The sequence below is a fragment of the Pteropus vampyrus genome, unplaced genomic scaffold, assembly GCF_000151845.1.
Source record: "Pteropus vampyrus isolate Shadow unplaced genomic scaffold, Pvam_2.0 Scaffold463, whole genome shotgun sequence".
In the NCBI taxonomy this organism is placed as follows: domain Eukaryota; kingdom Metazoa; phylum Chordata; class Mammalia; order Chiroptera; family Pteropodidae; genus Pteropus; species Pteropus vampyrus.
The window spans coordinates 1202644-1221130 of NW_011889244.1; the positions used below are offsets into that span (position 1 = coordinate 1202644).

Consider the following 18487-nt stretch of genomic DNA (forward strand, 5'->3'; position numbering starts at 1 on the left):
TAAGTGCGGGGCCATGGTTTTTCTGTGATGTTCAGCTAGAGTAGAGAGATTATTGTCTAAAAGTTTTCTGTCTTGCAGCCTTCCCCTCTCCTGGTCCTATGGCTATTTTTTGGTGAGGGGGTCTAGACCCATTGGGGTTTCTAGATAGCCTTGTGGCTCTTCCAGTATCCAGTTTGGGATGTATGAGCAAAAAGAACACCCAGAGAACTCACCACAGTGTTATTCTTCCATCCCACGTTTCCTGGCCAATTTGCATACTTACCTTCACCTTTCAGAGGGTCTTAACTTCATGTTATATACTATACCCAGGTTTTTTTTGTTGTTGTTGTTTTTTACCGTACTAAGCAATAAGAGGAAGGAAAAGTGCATCTACTCCATCTTCCTGGAAACAGAAGTCCCAGTAATGTTCATTTTTATCTCTTGGTTGAGATGGTATTTGTCACATTTTTGTGCTGGAAAGTTTAAGTATTTTCTACTTTTTAATTAATTAGCAAGTAAATATTTTGTGGAGAGATATATTGAGGTAATGTAAATATCCTGTTTCTCATTAAACTTCGCATCTATTGATGATTCTTGTCTTTTCTTCGATGATTTCTGCCTGTATTTTTGCTTAGAAAAATCATTCCTACTCTGAAATTATACAATTATACACTTAAACTTTGTCTTGTTAATTTTATGGCTCCATTTTTGACATTTAAATCTCTAACTCATCTTGTACTGATTTTGGCATAAAGCATGATAGGGATCTAGTGGCCTGTCATTGGTAAAGTTAATTTCAAGTCAGTGTCTCCTAGAATTCCCATGCAGAAGTGGACTCTTCACTGCAGTAGAGTTGTGCTCACACCATTTATTAATTACTCCATCCTTTATTCCTTTGTATCATACATTAAGTGATTGTATATGCTTGAGTCTGATTCATTCTTCTGTATTATTGATTTGTCTCTTTTGTTTCTGATATCGTACTGTCTTTATTTCTGTAGCTTAAAAATTCATTTTTTATGCCTGAAGGATACATCTTTCCTCTGTACATTTTTTCCCCCCAGAAGTTTCCTGACTGTTTAGTAACACATTTACTTTTCAAAATTTACTTCAGAATTCTGTTTTCATGTTAAATAACTGTACTTACCTCACTAGGAGATTAAGATGCAACAAGTCTTGATACATATAAAGTGACTACGACAGTGGCTGATGATGTAACTATTCAGTGAAATTAATTATTATTAAGTGACAAGTCCAGCTCAAATTATCTTTAGAAAAAAGGAGACTTTCTGAGTATATGTAACTGACAGCCCTGGGGCAGAGCTGGAGCTGGAAGTCCAGGTGGTGCCATCTCTCTCCATGTAGAAGACACTGCCCATGCAGGACTCAGCCTCCAACCTAAGCTCCCCAGAGGGAAGAGGGCATCTTCCCCAGGGCTCCAGCTGAGAGGTCTTGGGGAAAGTTCTAACCAAACAAACTTCTGTTCAACGTGCATCTCTGAGCCAAGCACTGTGGTGAGAGTGGACTTGCTGGCCTCATACTCATGTGGTCAACCCCACCTGCTCAGCATGGAACGGGTTCTCCTCAGGAGAGAGGGATTCTGTGCCTAGAAGACTGGGAAAGGGATACATACTGGTTGGAAAAGCAACAACAAAAAGCAGATGATACTATATTTCCCTATGTTTTGAGTCCTTTGTGGAACTTTTATGTAGCCTCCACTTATGGTCCCTGCTGTATGTCCTTATTGCAATATTAAAAAGTTGGGTTGCCAAGCTTTGACTTTGCCCATTGTGTCAATCAGAGTCCACTTGCAGATGGTGGAAAACCTTCTGGATAGCTTATGCTGAGAGAGGAGCTCAAAACCGAGTGGTAGAGAATTTAGTGCTGACAAACAGAACTGGAGGAGCTGGATCCAGGCTGCAGGTCCAGAAAGGACACCCACAACCACACACAGAACTGGCCTGGCAGGCTACCTGTGCCCAGTCAAACAGCCACTGCCCCACCTGCTAATTCCAGGTCCAACTGTCTCCTACATGATCTGGAAAGTAAGAAGTCACCTAGACTGTTGGCTTTGGGACCTCATCACCTCAACCTTGCTCCTTACTAGCAAAATGGATGCCCTGGACCTTTGCCTGCGAACACACCTGGGCCCTCTCCATCTCTGCTGCATGAAAACCAAGCCCTGCATGCAGCTGAAGAAGCAAGAAAGGAAGACATGAGCTCTGCAGTGGAGGCCGGGAATGTGGTCTTTGTTCTCTAGACTCTCACACATGCCTGGGCACCTCAGAGAGGGTTGGAATGAAGTAGAGTGAACCAATCAGCCAAGGAAGCACACTGAAAAGAAACCTCTACCATCTACTTTTATATCATTTAAAAAAGGAAAGCAGATTTTTCAAAACCACCTAAAGCACAAAGGACATAATCTTACTCTAAAGCATAGATGGCAACTATAAACTGATATATGTATATATATATTCACACACATATATGTATATATATACACATTATATATGTATACATGTCTGTATTTTTCTCATTTCAGTGGTTTGCAATGGATCATTGAAAATCTTATACCCACTAGTTCTGGGTCATGAAATAGCCTTAGGGAAATCCTGCTCGACTGGGAGGACAGAGAAAATGAGAGGAGGCGAAATTCAAATAAGTGATATTTGTTACTTCTTAATTGGCCCATGTTTGGTAGGAAAGAATCTGAAGTTACATATTGTAAGGTGTTGTGTTGGATTATGCATGAACTTCATTATTTATGCCTTCCTTCCTCCTTCCTTCCATCTCCCCACCCCCAAACCAAATTACTCCTGCATCTCACTGAAGGAAGTTGACTGGACCTGCTCTTCCCAAGCTGTTGACTTCCCCCCTTAATCTCTGCATTTTCCTGCTCCTCAGTTGTTAGCTGAACACCAGGATGCGTATCAGGCTGGAACCGTGTTTCCTGATGCGTTCTACCCCAGCATCTGTGAAAGAGGTAAGATGAAGTTTTGCAAACCAAACGATGTCATTTTTACTTGGTCAATAGGAATCTCTGTGACTCAAAGAATAACAGCACATTATGTTTTCCACTATTGTTGGTCCATGACTTAGTTCAGAGTTGCATTTTCTATTACCCAAAACTTACCTGCTTAAGCATAGAAATTCTGAAAACTTTAACCTTCACTTGAACTGCTTTGAGGCAGAAAACATTTTGAAAGAGACCAAAAGTCCTGAGTTTTTATTCCTTCTATGTTGTATGTTAGCATGTGACCTTGAAAAAGTCACTTCCATGCTGAGTCTGTTTCCACGTCTGTAACATAGTCATAATAGTGCCTGCTCGCTGCTTCACTGGATTTTTGTTGGCATGAATGCATACTATTTTGTCAAGTGTTATACAAATCTAAGGTAGTGTTACAGGTTGTATCAGTCAGGGTCCCAGCATGCACACTCAAACTGAGTCATCGGAGGGGAGTTTTATAAGGGGGCCAGTTACACAAGTGTGGACAAGATGGAAGAAAATGGCAAGAGATGGTGCAGGGGAGGGAGCAGTGACTAAAACTGCAGAAAGAGAATGAGCTGTGTGGAGAAGGTCTCTTTATTGGGGCCAGGATTTTCAATCAAGGGACACAACCCACTGTGACCCCACAGAATAGAAGCTTGGGAGAATGAGTATGCCAACCTCTTTTCCTCCTTTTCTCTTATATCCTGTCGGTTCTCCCCATTGGCCAAACCCAAAGCAAGAGGGCAAAGAAGCCAATGTAAGCAGGTCACCTCAGAGGCACAACACCGGGTGGAGAAAGATAGAGAGTGGATATGCAGAAAGAATGAAAGACATCCAGCACAGTGGGTCATCATGTAAACCATCTTTGGAATCTCGGAGTCATGAGCCATTATCCCATATCGTTAAATACAGTGATGCCTTAAGAATCAATGCAATGTTTAGGGACACTCGTTCCTACAGGTGATCCCAGATAGCTAAGCTTTTGTAATTTTCATATTTGTAAGTTGTTTTTCTGTTTCGATCTTAGTCTGCGAACTATCATTTCTCGGTTCTATTATTTTCCTTGCTTGTTGCAGTCCTCCCTCTTTCTAACCATTATTTCTAAATTAGCACTTCCCAAAATGTATTCAGGAGGCTGTAGGAAAAAAAGATTATTTTGTCAATTAAATTTGAGAAACATTGCTTAACATATGCCATTTTTAGATACAGACAGACCACACCATAATAAGGGTTCTGAGAAGAGTGGAAGAGGAATACAAACTCCAGCATTTTCCTTCTTTTAATAAAGCAGTAGGGATCTTCTTATCTGCTCTAAAGATTGGGACCAGTGTGTGACTGATGAACCAAAAAGTCAGTTGGAAAGAATTACAAAATAAATAATGTTATAAGGAATTCGAATGCAGAGTCTTCTTAGATTTTTGTGATTTTTTTTCAAATCTTACCTTTGTCTCATATCTACTTCAACAGTAGATACCATCTTTGGCGATTCACTTTTATTGCATCTTTCAAAAGCATTTAGATATTTTGTTGCCAAAGAAACAACTTTTTGTTTCTTTTACTCATATTTCATCAGCTTATCTAATGTTGAATTAAATTGTATAATTATAATAATGAGGACAACTGGCTTAAGCAGAGTTAGCAGACCTGGCTTGCCCTCCGTAAGTACAGCACAGCTGTCAGGACAGAGGTGCCTGTGGATAGCGGCCAGCACGCTTGGGGTGCAGGTGGGGGGTTTCTTTTGCTTCCAGTCAGTACGATTTACAGAGAGAACAAAGAACTTTGGTTAACCTAGTATTTGGTTAAGTGGAGGTATGTCAGAAGGACTCTTATGTATGTAATTCTGGATTTGTACTGTATTCTGTGGAATAGGAATTGTAAGTTTTATCTCTAGGAGAACAAATTTCTTAGTTACAACTTCTTTGAAAATCATTTGCAGAGAAACCAATGATTTAAAATGGGTTAGTGACAGTGTAAAAAAATGGAACTGAGGGATTTAAATTCTGAAGGGTTGCTTTCGGTTGCCCCCATGACCCATGAGGCTCCGTGAAGAATTTGTGCATTTAGAGGTTTAGAATTAGATGCCAGTTCTGTCTCTTCTACCCCTCCCGTGGGAATAAAGAGGACCCTGGGACCCTCATTAGCTCACTTCAGAGGCTACTTGGAGCCTGTGCTATTTTAAAACAATTATGATAAATTCAAATGCGTAAAAGTCTTTGGTGTATCTGCTTTTGTCTTCTGTATTTTTAGAGAGGCTCAATGTGATGGAAAAGATTAAAAAAAAAAACACAGTTTATGTCTTTATTTTTAGGGCACAGATTTGAAAACATCAGACTCCATATACAGTTATTACAATATTACTATGTTCCCTATGCTATACTTACATCTCCATGATCGTTTTAATAACTGGCAATTTCTACTTCTCAATCTCCTTCATCTTTTTTACCCAGCACCGCAAACTTTCTCTGGCAACCATCAATTTGTTCTCTGTACCTATGAGTTTCTGGGGGTTTTTTGTTTATTTTGTTTTTCGATTTCACATATAATTGAGATCATACAGTATTTTTTCTTTCTCTGACTTATTTCACTTAGCATAGTACCCTCTAAGTCCATCCATGTTGTCACGAATGGTAAGATTTTATTCTTTTTTATGCCTGAGTTATATTTCATTGTATATATGTACCACATCTTCTTTATCCATTCATCTGTTGGGGTGATCACTTTGTAACGTGACTAATCACTATGTTATATACCTGAAACTAATATAATATTTTATATCAATTGTAATTGAAAAATAAATTTAAAAAATTTTTAAGCTGTATACTGTTATGAACCTAATTTTGTTAAAAATATGTATATACATGTTTAGACACTTATTTAAGACAATTAGAAGTAAATACACCAAAATGTTCATTGTAGTTACCACAGGGTGATGCAATTATGGATGATTTCAGTTCCTTTATTACTTGTGTAATAATCATTATTAAAAAGAAACGTTAACTACCTCCTGTCAACAAAGAAACCCAACTTCCAGCCTCTGTTGCAGCCCGGGTGATATGAGATGCCGTGAGCCAGCTTAGGTTACTTTCTCTTTTGGTGGCTCTTCTGTTCTAGAGGCTTCCTTTGCATTCATAGAAAAAATAAGAGGCTTGGAGGGAAGGAGAAGGGACTCAGCAGGTGGTGGTGGAAGATTTGATTGGAAATCTCCTATTTTTAAAGAAAGAATCCTGAGTTCTGCCTTTGTTTTGTCAGGACAATTTCATGATGTGTCTGAAAGCACTCACTGGACTCCATTTCTCAACGCAAGCATTCATTATATCCGAGAGAACTACCCCCTCCCCTGGGAGAAGGTAGGCATGGCCCTCTCATTCTTTTTCTGCACCTGCATTGACTCCATTTGCACACACACACCCAGATTCTACGAGGGTCGATCACCACTGTACCTATATTGCCAAATATAGTACATGGGACACAGGAGATGGCTGGTTAATACTTGAATAAATTATTTTAAAGATTTAGGTCTGTCACTTGGTCATTTTGCTCCAATAGTAATTACTCTTCTAAAGTACTCCAAAACATGTCAAAAAGTCTTTTGTGGTTTTTGGTAACCAGACACTACAGTGTGCCTGCCCCTGATTTATTGTTAAGTCTCAATAATGGAAATAAATTCATATTTATAAAACTTTCTATAGGAGTGTTGTAAAAATCACCCAGACACATCACTCTGACTTGTTTATTTGGCAGGACACAGAGAAATTGGTAGCTTTCTTGTTTGGAATTGCATCTCACATGGTGGCGGACGTCAGCTGGCACAGCCTGGGCATCGAACAAGGCTTCCTCAGGACAATGGGAGATGTGAGTACCTGTCTTTACGGGTAACGGCATTATGAGAGTGAAACTGTCATACCCAAGGACAGAACTGGACCTTTTTAATGGAAAGGAAAACTTTAGGTTATTCAGATGTCATGTGGAAATGAGATCTATTGCCCAGAGCGTGTTCATTAGATTTCCATCTCGTCCTATTCATTTCTCTTACTCTTCCTAGTACCTGGGTAAGTTCGTCCGCGTGGGCAGAACAACTAGGGCACACTGAAAACAGCAGAAGGAGTGATGTCCTGTTTTAGTCACGGCGATATTTTAGAAATTTTATGTTTTATTCAAGCCGTGGATCTTAATAAGAATATGAATTCCTACTACTTGGTTCTATTTAAAGTAATAGTTCCATGTGTTTTTTTTTTCCTTTTTAATTTTCCGTATGAAAATGCCATGGCCCCAAGCTGAACACTGTGCTCTTACCTGGTGACTTAGCTTCTGGAAGTTCCCTCTGGTCATTCACTGATGTTAATACCATTCCGTGAGAAGCTTAAACTAGTACTCAGTAGAGATTTTGTGGATATTCTATTAGGTGCAATGCCCATGGTAGCTTTGCCTACCACCAGGCATTAAGTATACAACTCAGCTGCCAATACACTTTCTTTTAACAGATAAAATTAAATGGTTTTTTGAAAATTGAGTCCATCCACTATGCATCCTCAGCAGTTCCTTGGGTTAGGCTGTCACCTCCCCACTATTCACTCGCTTGTGGGATAGGAGTCGGGGCTACAACTTGTGATCTATACCAGATGGTTCTCTTTCTTTCTCAGATTGATTTTCACGGCTCCTTTTCTGAGGCGCATGCAGCTGGTGATTTTGGTACTGTTTCTTTATATTTGCCAAATTTTCTTTTGTGGTAATTACATTTTATGTGTAATGAAGTCACTACTGTACCTTAAATATGTTTTTTACGATCTTGCCAGTAGCATATGCTAACTGCTTTCTATTTGAGTATTGTGGTTCATTTAGAGTACAGGCATACCTCATTTAACATAGAGATGTACTTCTGAAAAGTTGTGTATATGTGTATTTTTTTTTGTTAAATCACATTTTATCATTTACTTACATGGTAATTTTAGAAAAGCTTTACTTTCATGTCAGATTAAAATTTATTACCTAGTGTCTACTAGTACATTAGCTTTAAATCGTAAACTCCATTTTTTTCCTATAGTAAATTACCTTTGAATGTACAAACTAGATGGTGAGTGGTATTTATTTAAAAGAACCCTTATGGTCCATCTTTCCTTAAAGTGAAAAACACTTTGATTATATGAGTGATTCTTTTTTAATTTGTACTTCAGTCGCTAAGATTTTAAAAGGTCACTTTTTCTTAAAGACGTGCCTATACCTAAAACAATGAACAGAAACTTGTAACAATGCGAAGAACTGATAAACCGGGTTGTGCAAATTTGTGTAGAAAGAAGCCTGCTCTCTGTGGTCACTAATCCATTACATGTAAATATTTCTCTCTCGCCACAGGAGGAGATGTGTTGAGCCAGTTTGAGTTTAATTTTAACTACCTCTCACGGCACTGGTAAGAACAATGTATATTTAAATATGTGATATTTAAATGGCATTTAGGAGCTTGACCCTTTTTACTTTAGAAAATATAACTTACAATGTCAATAGGAGTCTTCTGCATTTGTAAATTTTGAAGAGTAAAACTGGAAATAGAATAATCAAAGTAGATTCTTGAAAAAAATCTGAATTATACCAAATATAGTAAAGAATGTATATCTATAAATACATAAAATAGTGAGATGATGCACACTTGAGCAGCTACCACCCAGTTTAAGAAGCAGAGCCTCATTTTATCTTAGGAGCCCCTTGCCTTCTGTCTGTCTTATCACCTTCTCTCCCGCAGGGTAGCCACTACTCTAGGGTTCCTGTTAATCATTTTGTCACTTTTCCCTCTAGTTTTGCTATATATCATGTATCCATATGTAAAATATTGCGTTGTTTTTCACTTTTGATAGAATTGCACAGTGTGCGTTCTGCAAATTTTTGCTTAAAATTATGTTTCTGAGATTTAATTATATTGATATACAGAGTTATCAGAACTATGGTTCATTCATTTTCATCACTATGCGCTCCTACTGTGCGGATGTACCAGTATGACTTTATTCTAATGTGGATGGATATGCAAGTCATATGAAGCATTTTTGCTTTACATATAGTGTTGCTATGAACAGTTTTGTACATATGTTTGTACACTAGAGGGGACTCTCTCAAACACCAGAAGTGGAATAGTTAGGTCGTTGGACATATACATGCTTCGCTTACCTAAGTGATCCCAGACTCTTTTTCAAAATGTTGTTTCCAGTTTATACTCTGATTTGCTTTGTATAATAGTTCTGCTGCTTCTGCATTCTCCCACGCTTGGTATTGTCCAACTTTTAAGTTTTTCTAACCTGTTTGGCATGTGATGGTATCTCATTAAAGTTTTGATTTGCATTTCCCAGACTACTGATGAGTTTGAACATTCTTTCATGATTTATTGATCATTTGTGTTTGATTTTAAAGTGAAGATCTTCCGTTTTTAGCCTATTTTTCTGTTGGGTTGTTTGTCCTTTTAATTTGTGAGTATTTTTTGTCTATTAGAGCTTCTCATCTTTTGTTAGTTTATTATTTATTTGTTATAAATACCTTTTTATAGTTTGTGGCATGTTTTTACTTATTTTGTAGTGTATCATGACAGAATTTGTTAATTTTAATGTAGTCGAATATATAAGTGTTTTCCTTTGTACTTGTACTTTTGACAAAATCCTTCCCTAACTTGAAAGCATGAGGTTATTTTCTTACCTAGCCTTCTAAAGCTTTGACAGTTTTATTTTTAACTTTATATCTTTAATTTACCTGGAATTAATTTTTTTGTATATGCTCAGATAGAATCTAATTTCATTTTTTCCTTTAGAGATTGTCTCAGAATCATTTCTACCCTTTCCTCACTGATCTGTAATGACCTCTGTGACATAAATTAAAATCCCATATGTGTGTGGGTCAGTTTCTGGGCCTTCAGTTATGTCATATTGGTTGAATTGATGATCACTGAGAAATACCTATTTTTTAAAATTATGGTGGCTTTATACTATGTCTTGACATCTATTACGGCTGGTCTCTCAACCTGTCCTTTTTCTTTAAATGTACATTGCCTAGCCCTTTGCCTTAGCTCTTTCAAATGAAGTGGTATGTTCCAAGAAAAATATTTTTGGAATTTTGATTAGGTTTTATTGAATCTAGAGTTAAATTGGAAAGAATTAACAACTTTGCAATGTTGAGTCCACTTATCCATTAACATGTTATGTATTTTATTTGTCTTCTTCAATGAGTTTAAAGTTTTATAATTTTTTCATCAAGGTCTTACACGTTTTATTAGATTTAGTTTACTTTATATTTTTCTTTGCTACCATAAATAGTAACTTTTGGTCCAGTTATATTTTTTAAAAGATTACTGGTGTACAGAAATGCAAATGACTTTCTAATTTTGATTTTGTATCTAGCAACATTTCTAAGCTATCTTATTAATTCTAGTAACTTATCTGGAGATTCTTTTGAATTTTCCGTAGACTCACAAGTTATAATATACAAATTGTGACAATTTTGCTTTTCCTTTTCAATCTTTATACCTGTAGTTTCTTTTTCTTGCTGTATCTCACTGGCTATTATTTCCAGTACAATAGAAGTGGTGATATTGGATATACTTTTTTATTCCTGATCTTAAAGAGAATGCTTTCAAATTTTCATCATTAAGTGTAATATTTGCTGTAGATTTTTATAACATCTTTTATCAAGTTAAGGGAGTTTCATTCTATTTCTAATTTGCTAGTGGTTTTTATTAGAAATCAATTTCATATGTATTAAACTCTTATTCCGCATCTGTTGAGATAATTGTTTCTTAATGTTATAGCAAATTATAGTAATCTATTTGCTAATATAAAATCAACTTTACTTCCTGGGACAAAACCAATTTTGCAATGATATATCATTTTTTTTTGTATTTGTTACATTTATATTTGCTGCTTAAAGTTTTTGCACCTCTGTTTACAAGTGAGCTTATATTATGATATGCCTTTCTTCTGCTCTTGTTTGATTTTGATGTCAAGGTTATGCTGGCTTCATGGAATCATGAAGTGGGGAGTGTGCCTTCCTTTTCTATTCTCTGGAAGTCTGTGTGAGATTTGAACTCTGATTTTTTGAATGTTTGGTAGAATTTGTCTGTCAGGCTATCTAGGCCTGATGTTGTCTTTGTAGAGACTTAAAAAAAAAAACTTCTTTAATGGTTATAGGACTATACAGTTTTTCAATTTTGTTTTAAGGAGTTTTATATTTTTCTAGGGCTTTTCCATTTCATCTAAGTGTTTAAAGATTTTGGAATAAGGTTCATAATATCTTATTTTTTTTCTTGCTTTATTTGTACTGTGGTTCTTTGTTGTCCATAATGTTATTTTATCCTGCCTTCCCCTCTGTTTTTAAACAATTAATCTTGTCTAACATTTTTCAGTTTTATTATTTAAAGAATAAACTTTTGGCTTTATTGATTCTATTTCATGTTCATTTTTCCCCTTTATTAATTTTTATTCATATATTTATATTCTTCCTTCTACTTTTTTTGGTTTCTATGAAATTCATTGATTCTTGATTTAAGGTCTAGTATATGGTCAATTTTTGGAAATAGTCCATATGTTCTTGAAAAGAATGTTAATTCTCCAATTTTTGTTTAATATTATATATATTGCTTATTAGCTCAAGCTTATTAAATTTATTGTTTAAATCAGATTGTAAGCTATAAGTAGTCTTGCTATTTACTTTTTATAAGGTTAATCTAATAATTACTGAGAGAAATTTGTTTAAAAAATCTCCCTATGATGTGGATTTTTTCAATTTCTCCTTGTAGTTCTGTCAAAGGTTGTTGTATGGGTGTTTGAGGATACGTTGTTAGGAATATTCAAGTTTCAAAATCTTGTATCTTACTGGTGAATTGAACTCTTTATTGTGATGTGTAGTGACCTTCTTTATTTCTAATAATGCTTGTTGCCTTCTACTTTATCAGATATTACTGTAGCTTAATTGTGGTTATACCGGGTTTTGTTTTTTCTTTGAGTGTTTACTAAGCAGTCAGAAGGTGTGACATAGTCTGTCCCCCTGTTCCAGCCCCTGAGTGTGGATGGCTGGGATTGGGAGGAGTGCCTACAAACCAAAGAGAAAGGAGAGCTTGCGGGTTTGGCAAGGAGCCAACTCCTATCCCTGGTCCAGCTGCCTTAGTACTACGGAAGCTCCAGAACCAGCAAATAACTAGCAGATTACCTGAGGCCAGCCGGTCTCGGATAACCCCAGGAAGAGGTCCCTCTAACTCCACACACAGTGCCATCTGCATTGGATTAGATATTCATTTTAATGGTGTGTCATGGGGCTTCTGGTCCTCTTTTGGTTATATTCCATGGGGCTTGGAGTACTCGAGGCTGGAGTTAGAATTGCATTTTTCTAGAGAGGGTTTCTCTTGGCCTCTGCAGGCTGCTTGAGCCACTCCTAACCTGTGAGCACATCAAATTACATTCGACCTTTTAAGTTTTTCTGAATGTACAGATAGGACGGATCCAGGACAAAACATTTGTGGGGCTGGGTAGTGGTTACTATTCCTAGGAGGAGATTTTTTCCCCTCTTCTATCTCTTGCCAAGATGAAGTCAGGCAGTTTTCTTTGCTGTCCTTGTTAGCATGTTGGGTTTATTTCCTGCTAACACTCATGCAGGGGTGTAGTCTGCATGAGTCTCAGAGTCCTCTGAGATGGCCCACTCTGGGTGGTTCCTATGTTTTCTTTCGTGTCCCTTGCATACCACGTAGCCATCAAAAAACCTCCATGTCTCCAGGGTTTGGCAGAACCTCAGAGCAAAAACTGGCTTTCCCACTTACTCACCTCTTAAAGTTTCCAGTTTCAATTTATTTTGAGCCTTTGGAAGTTTTTCACTTTTTACTAACTTGGTGATTCACCTAAAATATTTTTTAAGCTGTTTTTATTGGAAGAACTATCTCTGTGCTCATGTAAAAATTTGAAAAAAGAAATGGACTTCAATAGATTCTTATAAGTAAAATCAGGTCTTATTGGTTTTAATTTCTGTCTGGTATAGTCTAAGGTCTTTGAAATGAAGATAAAAGCGGACTCAGTATAGATCTAATTGTTAAGTTGCTGCTCTTCCAAATGAAATAACTAAAATCTGTGAACCCAAAATCTTGACTTATAATTCTTTTACCACCTCACACTGTGGACTCAAAGTAGAATGTTGGAAGTGAGGAGCCATTTTTTGTTTTTTAAAAATAATAATTCTTGAGAATAATTCAACTTGAAAGAATAAAAATATATTGCTCTTCGAACTCTAAATTCACAAAATTAAACACCTCCTTTATACTTTATACTTTCTTATCTCTGAATGTACCTTCATAAATATTTGATTAAGGCACCAGTTGTTTGCTGTGCAGTGTTGAGCAAATTCTTTAACTTTTCTGTGCTGCCTTCTTTCTTTCTGTGTAAAGTGGGAGTATGGTAGTCCCAGCCACGCAGGCTGTTGGTAGGATTACACACATGTAATGCATGGGCGTCCTCTCTGTGAGCCTGGCACACAGTCCTCACGGGATGACTGGCAGCTGTTGTTGCTGCCGTCGTTGTCTTCAACTTCAGAATCACACAACTCTTATTCTAATGCTTTTCTCAGGTATGTGCCTGTTGAAGACCTACTGGGAATTTATAAGAAACTCTATGGCCGATCAGTCATCACCAAAAATGCAATTGTTGACTGTTCTTACCTTCAGTTCTTAGAAATGTAAGTGTGGCCCCAGAGTAAGATTTGCCACTGGTTGTATTGCGACTTTCTTAGCACACATTTCAATGGTTGTGTTTCCAAAGTGGTTTTGGATTTATGGATTTTGTTGATTCAAAGGAAGTTGCATGATGGTGGATACATTGTGATAGAACCTTTTCTTCATTAGTTACTTCCTTCTTTGAGGAAACCACAAGTCATAGTCAAAATTGTTTTTTATGTTGCAGGTATGGTGAGATGTTGGCTGTTTCCAAGGTGAGGCTTGGCTTTATCCTTCAAAATCTTAATATAAAGTGTTATAAAGATACTAGGAGAAGCACCTGATTTATTTATTTATTAACTTATTTTTCTTTCTCTCTGCCATAGCTTTATCCCACTTATTCTAGAAAGTCCCCATTTCTGGTGGAACAATTCCAAGAATATTTCCTTGGAGGACTGGATGATATGGCATTTTGGTCCACTAATATTTACCGTCTAACAGGCTTCATGTTAGAGAATGGGACCAGGTAAATTATTACTCTACTTCTCCCGATTGCTCCCTACCTTGCTGTCCCCATCCCCAAGAGAGCTCTCAGGGTTTTCAACCAATCAAATGAAAAGAAAAAGGCACACGAAGTGCTCATCTTATCCTAATCATGAAGAAACCAAAACTGTCTAGTTCCCATCTAGTTAGATTTGCCGATGTCTCTCAAGTTTTAGGCTAGAGAAGTAGATATTGTACAATTTGCGGTCTGTGCTCCATCTGTTTCTTTTGAGAGAACCCATGCTGTGGGCTGGCGTGTCCTCTCTCCACAGGCTCCAGCAACTGGGGCCCAGTGATCCTCCTCTCCAGCCTTGGACATTAGCCTGGTAAATACTCAGCGAGTTACAATTTGGCAGAGATAAACCATTCAATACAAATGTTCTTTTTAATAGTGAAATCAACCTCAGCTAAAATCTCCAGGCTCAGAGCATTTAATATCTTGCTCCCAGGCATATGTCATAGGTTTGGCTCAAACTCCTAAATAATTTCAAAAAATAAAACAGAATCTCCAGGCTCTCTTTCTTTTGGCTATGGGTTTTTGTGTGCATATGAGCGGATGCACATAAAGGATGGGCTTTAGAATTAGAGAGACCTGCCCTCACTGCTGAGTCATCTCAAGCAAGTGGTTGAGCCTTCCTAAGCTACATTTTCTCCTCTATAAATGGGGACAGTAAGACTTCATCTTTTATTATAGAGCTGTTGTGAGGAGTAGATGAGATCACTCAGGTAAATGGTTTGGCATGTAGTAAGCACTTAATAAATGTTGGCTACTGGTATTATAATTATTATTAGAAGGGAGTTGAGTTTATATTGGAAGGATTTATAATACGTGGCCATGTGAAAATGAATGACCTGTGTTTATATGTTTTATAAAGTCCATGTATAATGATCCCCAAACTGGAACACATTTGTGGTGTTGTTTTGATTAGGTTTTCCAAATAGCTAAGGAAATATGGCTGGACTTTATTCTTTAATTAGGACAAAATAATTGAGAAGGAATAGATCCCTTGACTCTTGATCTTTGTCCTAATTTATCAAGGCAGAAAATTCCATGAATTGATTGCGTTTTACACACAAATACACAGAAAGATTCCTCAGTTTAGGAATTTTATAGGAAATTTGGAGGAGGCTCCAAAGAAAGACACAAATTCATGACAGAAAGAAAAAAAATGTATATATTTTCATTTTACAGGTTATCTTCCAAAGCAAATTTGTTACTTGAAACTCATACAGTGAAATATCGGTAGTTATATTTTCAGCCAGAACTCTAACTCAAAAAGCACTTGTAACTATAGCTCTTATGTTGCAAGGCTGCCATCTGCATCCTGGTGGCAGAAAAACCAACATTCTAGAAAAAAACTTTTCCTCAGCCTAAAGCTGGCCCTGAGGAAGATTTTTATAGGAAAGGTGTGTCTGCAGCTTCTTCCCATCTCCTGTTCTGGATTTCTTTTCCCATAACTAGTCCTTCTCGCTCAGGCTTCACATATCTGTCACATTACCCAGCATCCTCCTGAGCTCCATGCGAATCTTCCTCTGCTTAAAAACAGTCTTCATTCTAGAAGAGACTTATAAATACCCACTCCCTTAGTGCTTCCGTTAACGGTTAGGGGGAAGGTCACCTCTTACGTTGTCTCAGTGGACTTTTCTTACAAAAAGGGATACTTAGTAACCTATTTAATTATTGAGTTTACATCTTTTTATTTTTAAAGGAATGAGATTGAGAAATCAAGACATATCTGAGCAGAAATGAGCATAACTGGGCAGAAGGTGATACAGTGGGAACTTATTTCTTTCCCAGTCTCTAACTCTGAGATGGTTCATGTGAGCATGGAGTAGCTCAGCAGGTGTAGTGGGGAGGGAAGGGGACGGCTGTGCGTCTGGGTGACCAGCAGGGCAGGGCCACCCTTGTTACCATAAGGCTCCCTCACTCAGCTTATCCACCCGCTTCAGGTGGGACTCAGCCCTTTACCAGTCCTGTCTGGCTAAGTAATGAGCACCTCCACACCTCTAGGGCTTCTGCAGGTGGTTTGAAGTGCTCCACCAAGTCTCAGTAAAATTCGTGCTTGACTAGAAGGTAAAAAAAAAAATGCCTGATTCATTTGAGTGTTTCCCCAGTGACTGCAACCTGCCTGAGAACCCTCTGTTCATTGCCTGTGGTGCTCGGCAAACCAGCCCCCAGAGGTAAGTGGATTCCAAAATGGTTCCCAGAAATAGAATCTTACCTGGAGGAGTGCTCAGTACATACTGAAAGCTTGTGATTTGTATGTAGACGGAGGTTCAAATTCCAGGTCTGCCATTTACAGCTGGGTGATTTTAAACTGGTTGCTTAATTTTTTTGTTATAGCTTCTTCCTTTGGCAAAATGGGGAAAAAATACCAGAATTATAGTATGAATTAAGCCCAAGAATGGACATGAAGCAATGAGCATTAGTAAGTTGCTCAGTAAACATGAAATGGTATTATTACTATCATTGTTATTACTCATAAACTTTACCCAAATTTCACCCCAAAAAAGCAATGATCAGTGAGGCAGGGTGTAGGGAGAAGAGCTCTCAGGTGGTTTCAGAGGGAGAGGGCAGATCTGTATTCTGGGAGGTGGTGTCCCTACTGGAGTCAAATACCAACCATCAGCCTCATAGCTGTATTAATGTTATATTTATCATAAAATATAACAAAAGAGTCCAAGTAATAAATTATTTCCTCATCGTTAGATGCCAGGAACTAGTTTAGGGATTAGAGAGCATGCTGTGGACACAGCAGAAACAGTTCTGCTCCTGTGGATGTGTGGCCTGTGGGGGGGTGGGCACGGCACAAGAGCGTGTAAATACTTTCACATGTAAGGAAGGAGAAGTGCCAGGCACTCTGGGATGTACCATGGCGTGTCCCAACCCAGTCACAGAAGAGCTTTCCCTGGAGAAGTGATGTTTCAGTGAGATATTTAAGAGTGGTCAAGAGTTAGATATTTGAGAAGGCGGCATTGCAATGAAAGGTCCTAGAGTAAGAGAGTTTCAAGCTTCAAAACATTTGCAAATCTACAGAAAGAGTTCAGTTAAGCCTCCTCTGTTTATTTGAATCAAGTCGTTTTTCTGTTTGTTTTAATTGAATTGAACGCCTTTAGGTTGGGCTTGCAAGATCTAGCTTATGAGAATCCCGATGCTGGTGGGTGGGTGTCTCACGCAGGCCCCTTCATGTATTCCTGCTGTCTGGCTTCCACGTCAGTAATTCAAAACCTGTCTGGCTTCTCTAGGCATCTGGCTTGTGTAGGTTGGTTTAAATGTATGCATTTGAAAATATATTTTATCGTATCATTAATTCTGGCATGTCTTTAAAGATAAAGCAGTATGCCTGTGTACCAGCTTCTCAAACAGCCATAGACCTATTTCTTGACAGTGTGTGTGTGGAATATTAAAGTATCTTTGCTTTTTTTAGGAACTTGGAAGGAATTCGAACCTTTTACACTTTAGAACTTTCAGGCTATAGGAAGTATTTTTTATAAGAACAAGCTTTTAAACCTTGGAAGTGTGTTTACTAAAAGGGTTTTTGCATCTCCTATGAAGATTTTTCTAAAACTTTTTTTGTGTTGCTGTTCCTTCAACTTTCAAATGTTGAAACTTTATGGATTTTTAACCTGTGATTAACTTGACTATATTATTAACTTGGTGATTTGGGTTTGTTGTTTTCTCAGTCCTAACCATTTTGTTCCTCTCTCTTTTTAACAGCTCACAAGTACAGAAAAATTATTTTCATAGAAATCTGACTGCATCTCTAACTAAAAATACTGAAAAGAATATAAATTATACCAAAAGAGGCGTGGTCTTCAGTGTGGATTCCTGGACATCGGTAAGAATTTTCTGCTTTTCATGGAGAGAAAGGACCACGCTTTCTGTGATATCTTGTGTGGCGTCAATGGCTATTTAATCATTCATCGAAAGTCACCTGGGCATGTGCCAGGCCGGCACAGATCCTCAACCTCCAAATCTGGTCTGTTCCAGACACATCCTGAGATGCGAGTCTGGACTTCAGTGGCCTTTGGCAAGTCTGGTGGTGCCCAAGGCGGCCCCGGGCTCCCAGGCCAGTCTGGCTTTGTCCTTAGTGCAAAGCATGCCAGCAATATCGAATGCACCCTGTGCAGAGCCCCAGCTGAAGGATGCCATGGCATATGCAGTTCATCCATGAGCTCGTCTTTAAGTGTCAGATACTCTGCTGGGGGGAAATGAGATGAAAGGCAGATAGACTCTGATCTCTAGAAAATGTCAAGCTAATAGGAGCGATGCATACAAAAATAAACCAGACATGAATAGAATGCAATGAATATTA

General features: G+C 37.9%; 1 protein-coding gene across 1 annotated transcript in view; it reads left to right on the forward strand.

Moving 5' to 3' along the window:
- The window catches only part of GPLD1 (glycosylphosphatidylinositol specific phospholipase D1), a 47667-nt gene that overhangs the window by 10329 nt on the left and 18851 nt on the right, over positions 1-18487 (forward strand). The window contains exons 3-12 of the mRNA XM_011382182.2: positions 2884-2962; positions 6218-6315; positions 6710-6820; positions 7609-7657; positions 8318-8372; positions 13544-13651; positions 13876-13903; positions 14015-14154; positions 16287-16352; positions 17890-18010. Coding sequence (XP_011380484.1) covers positions 2884-2962; positions 6218-6315; positions 6710-6820; positions 7609-7657; positions 8318-8372; positions 13544-13651; positions 13876-13903; positions 14015-14154; positions 16287-16352; positions 17890-18010 — 855 coding nt within the window. The remainder of the gene's footprint in view (positions 1-2883; positions 2963-6217; positions 6316-6709; positions 6821-7608; positions 7658-8317; positions 8373-13543; positions 13652-13875; positions 13904-14014; positions 14155-16286; positions 16353-17889; positions 18011-18487) is intronic.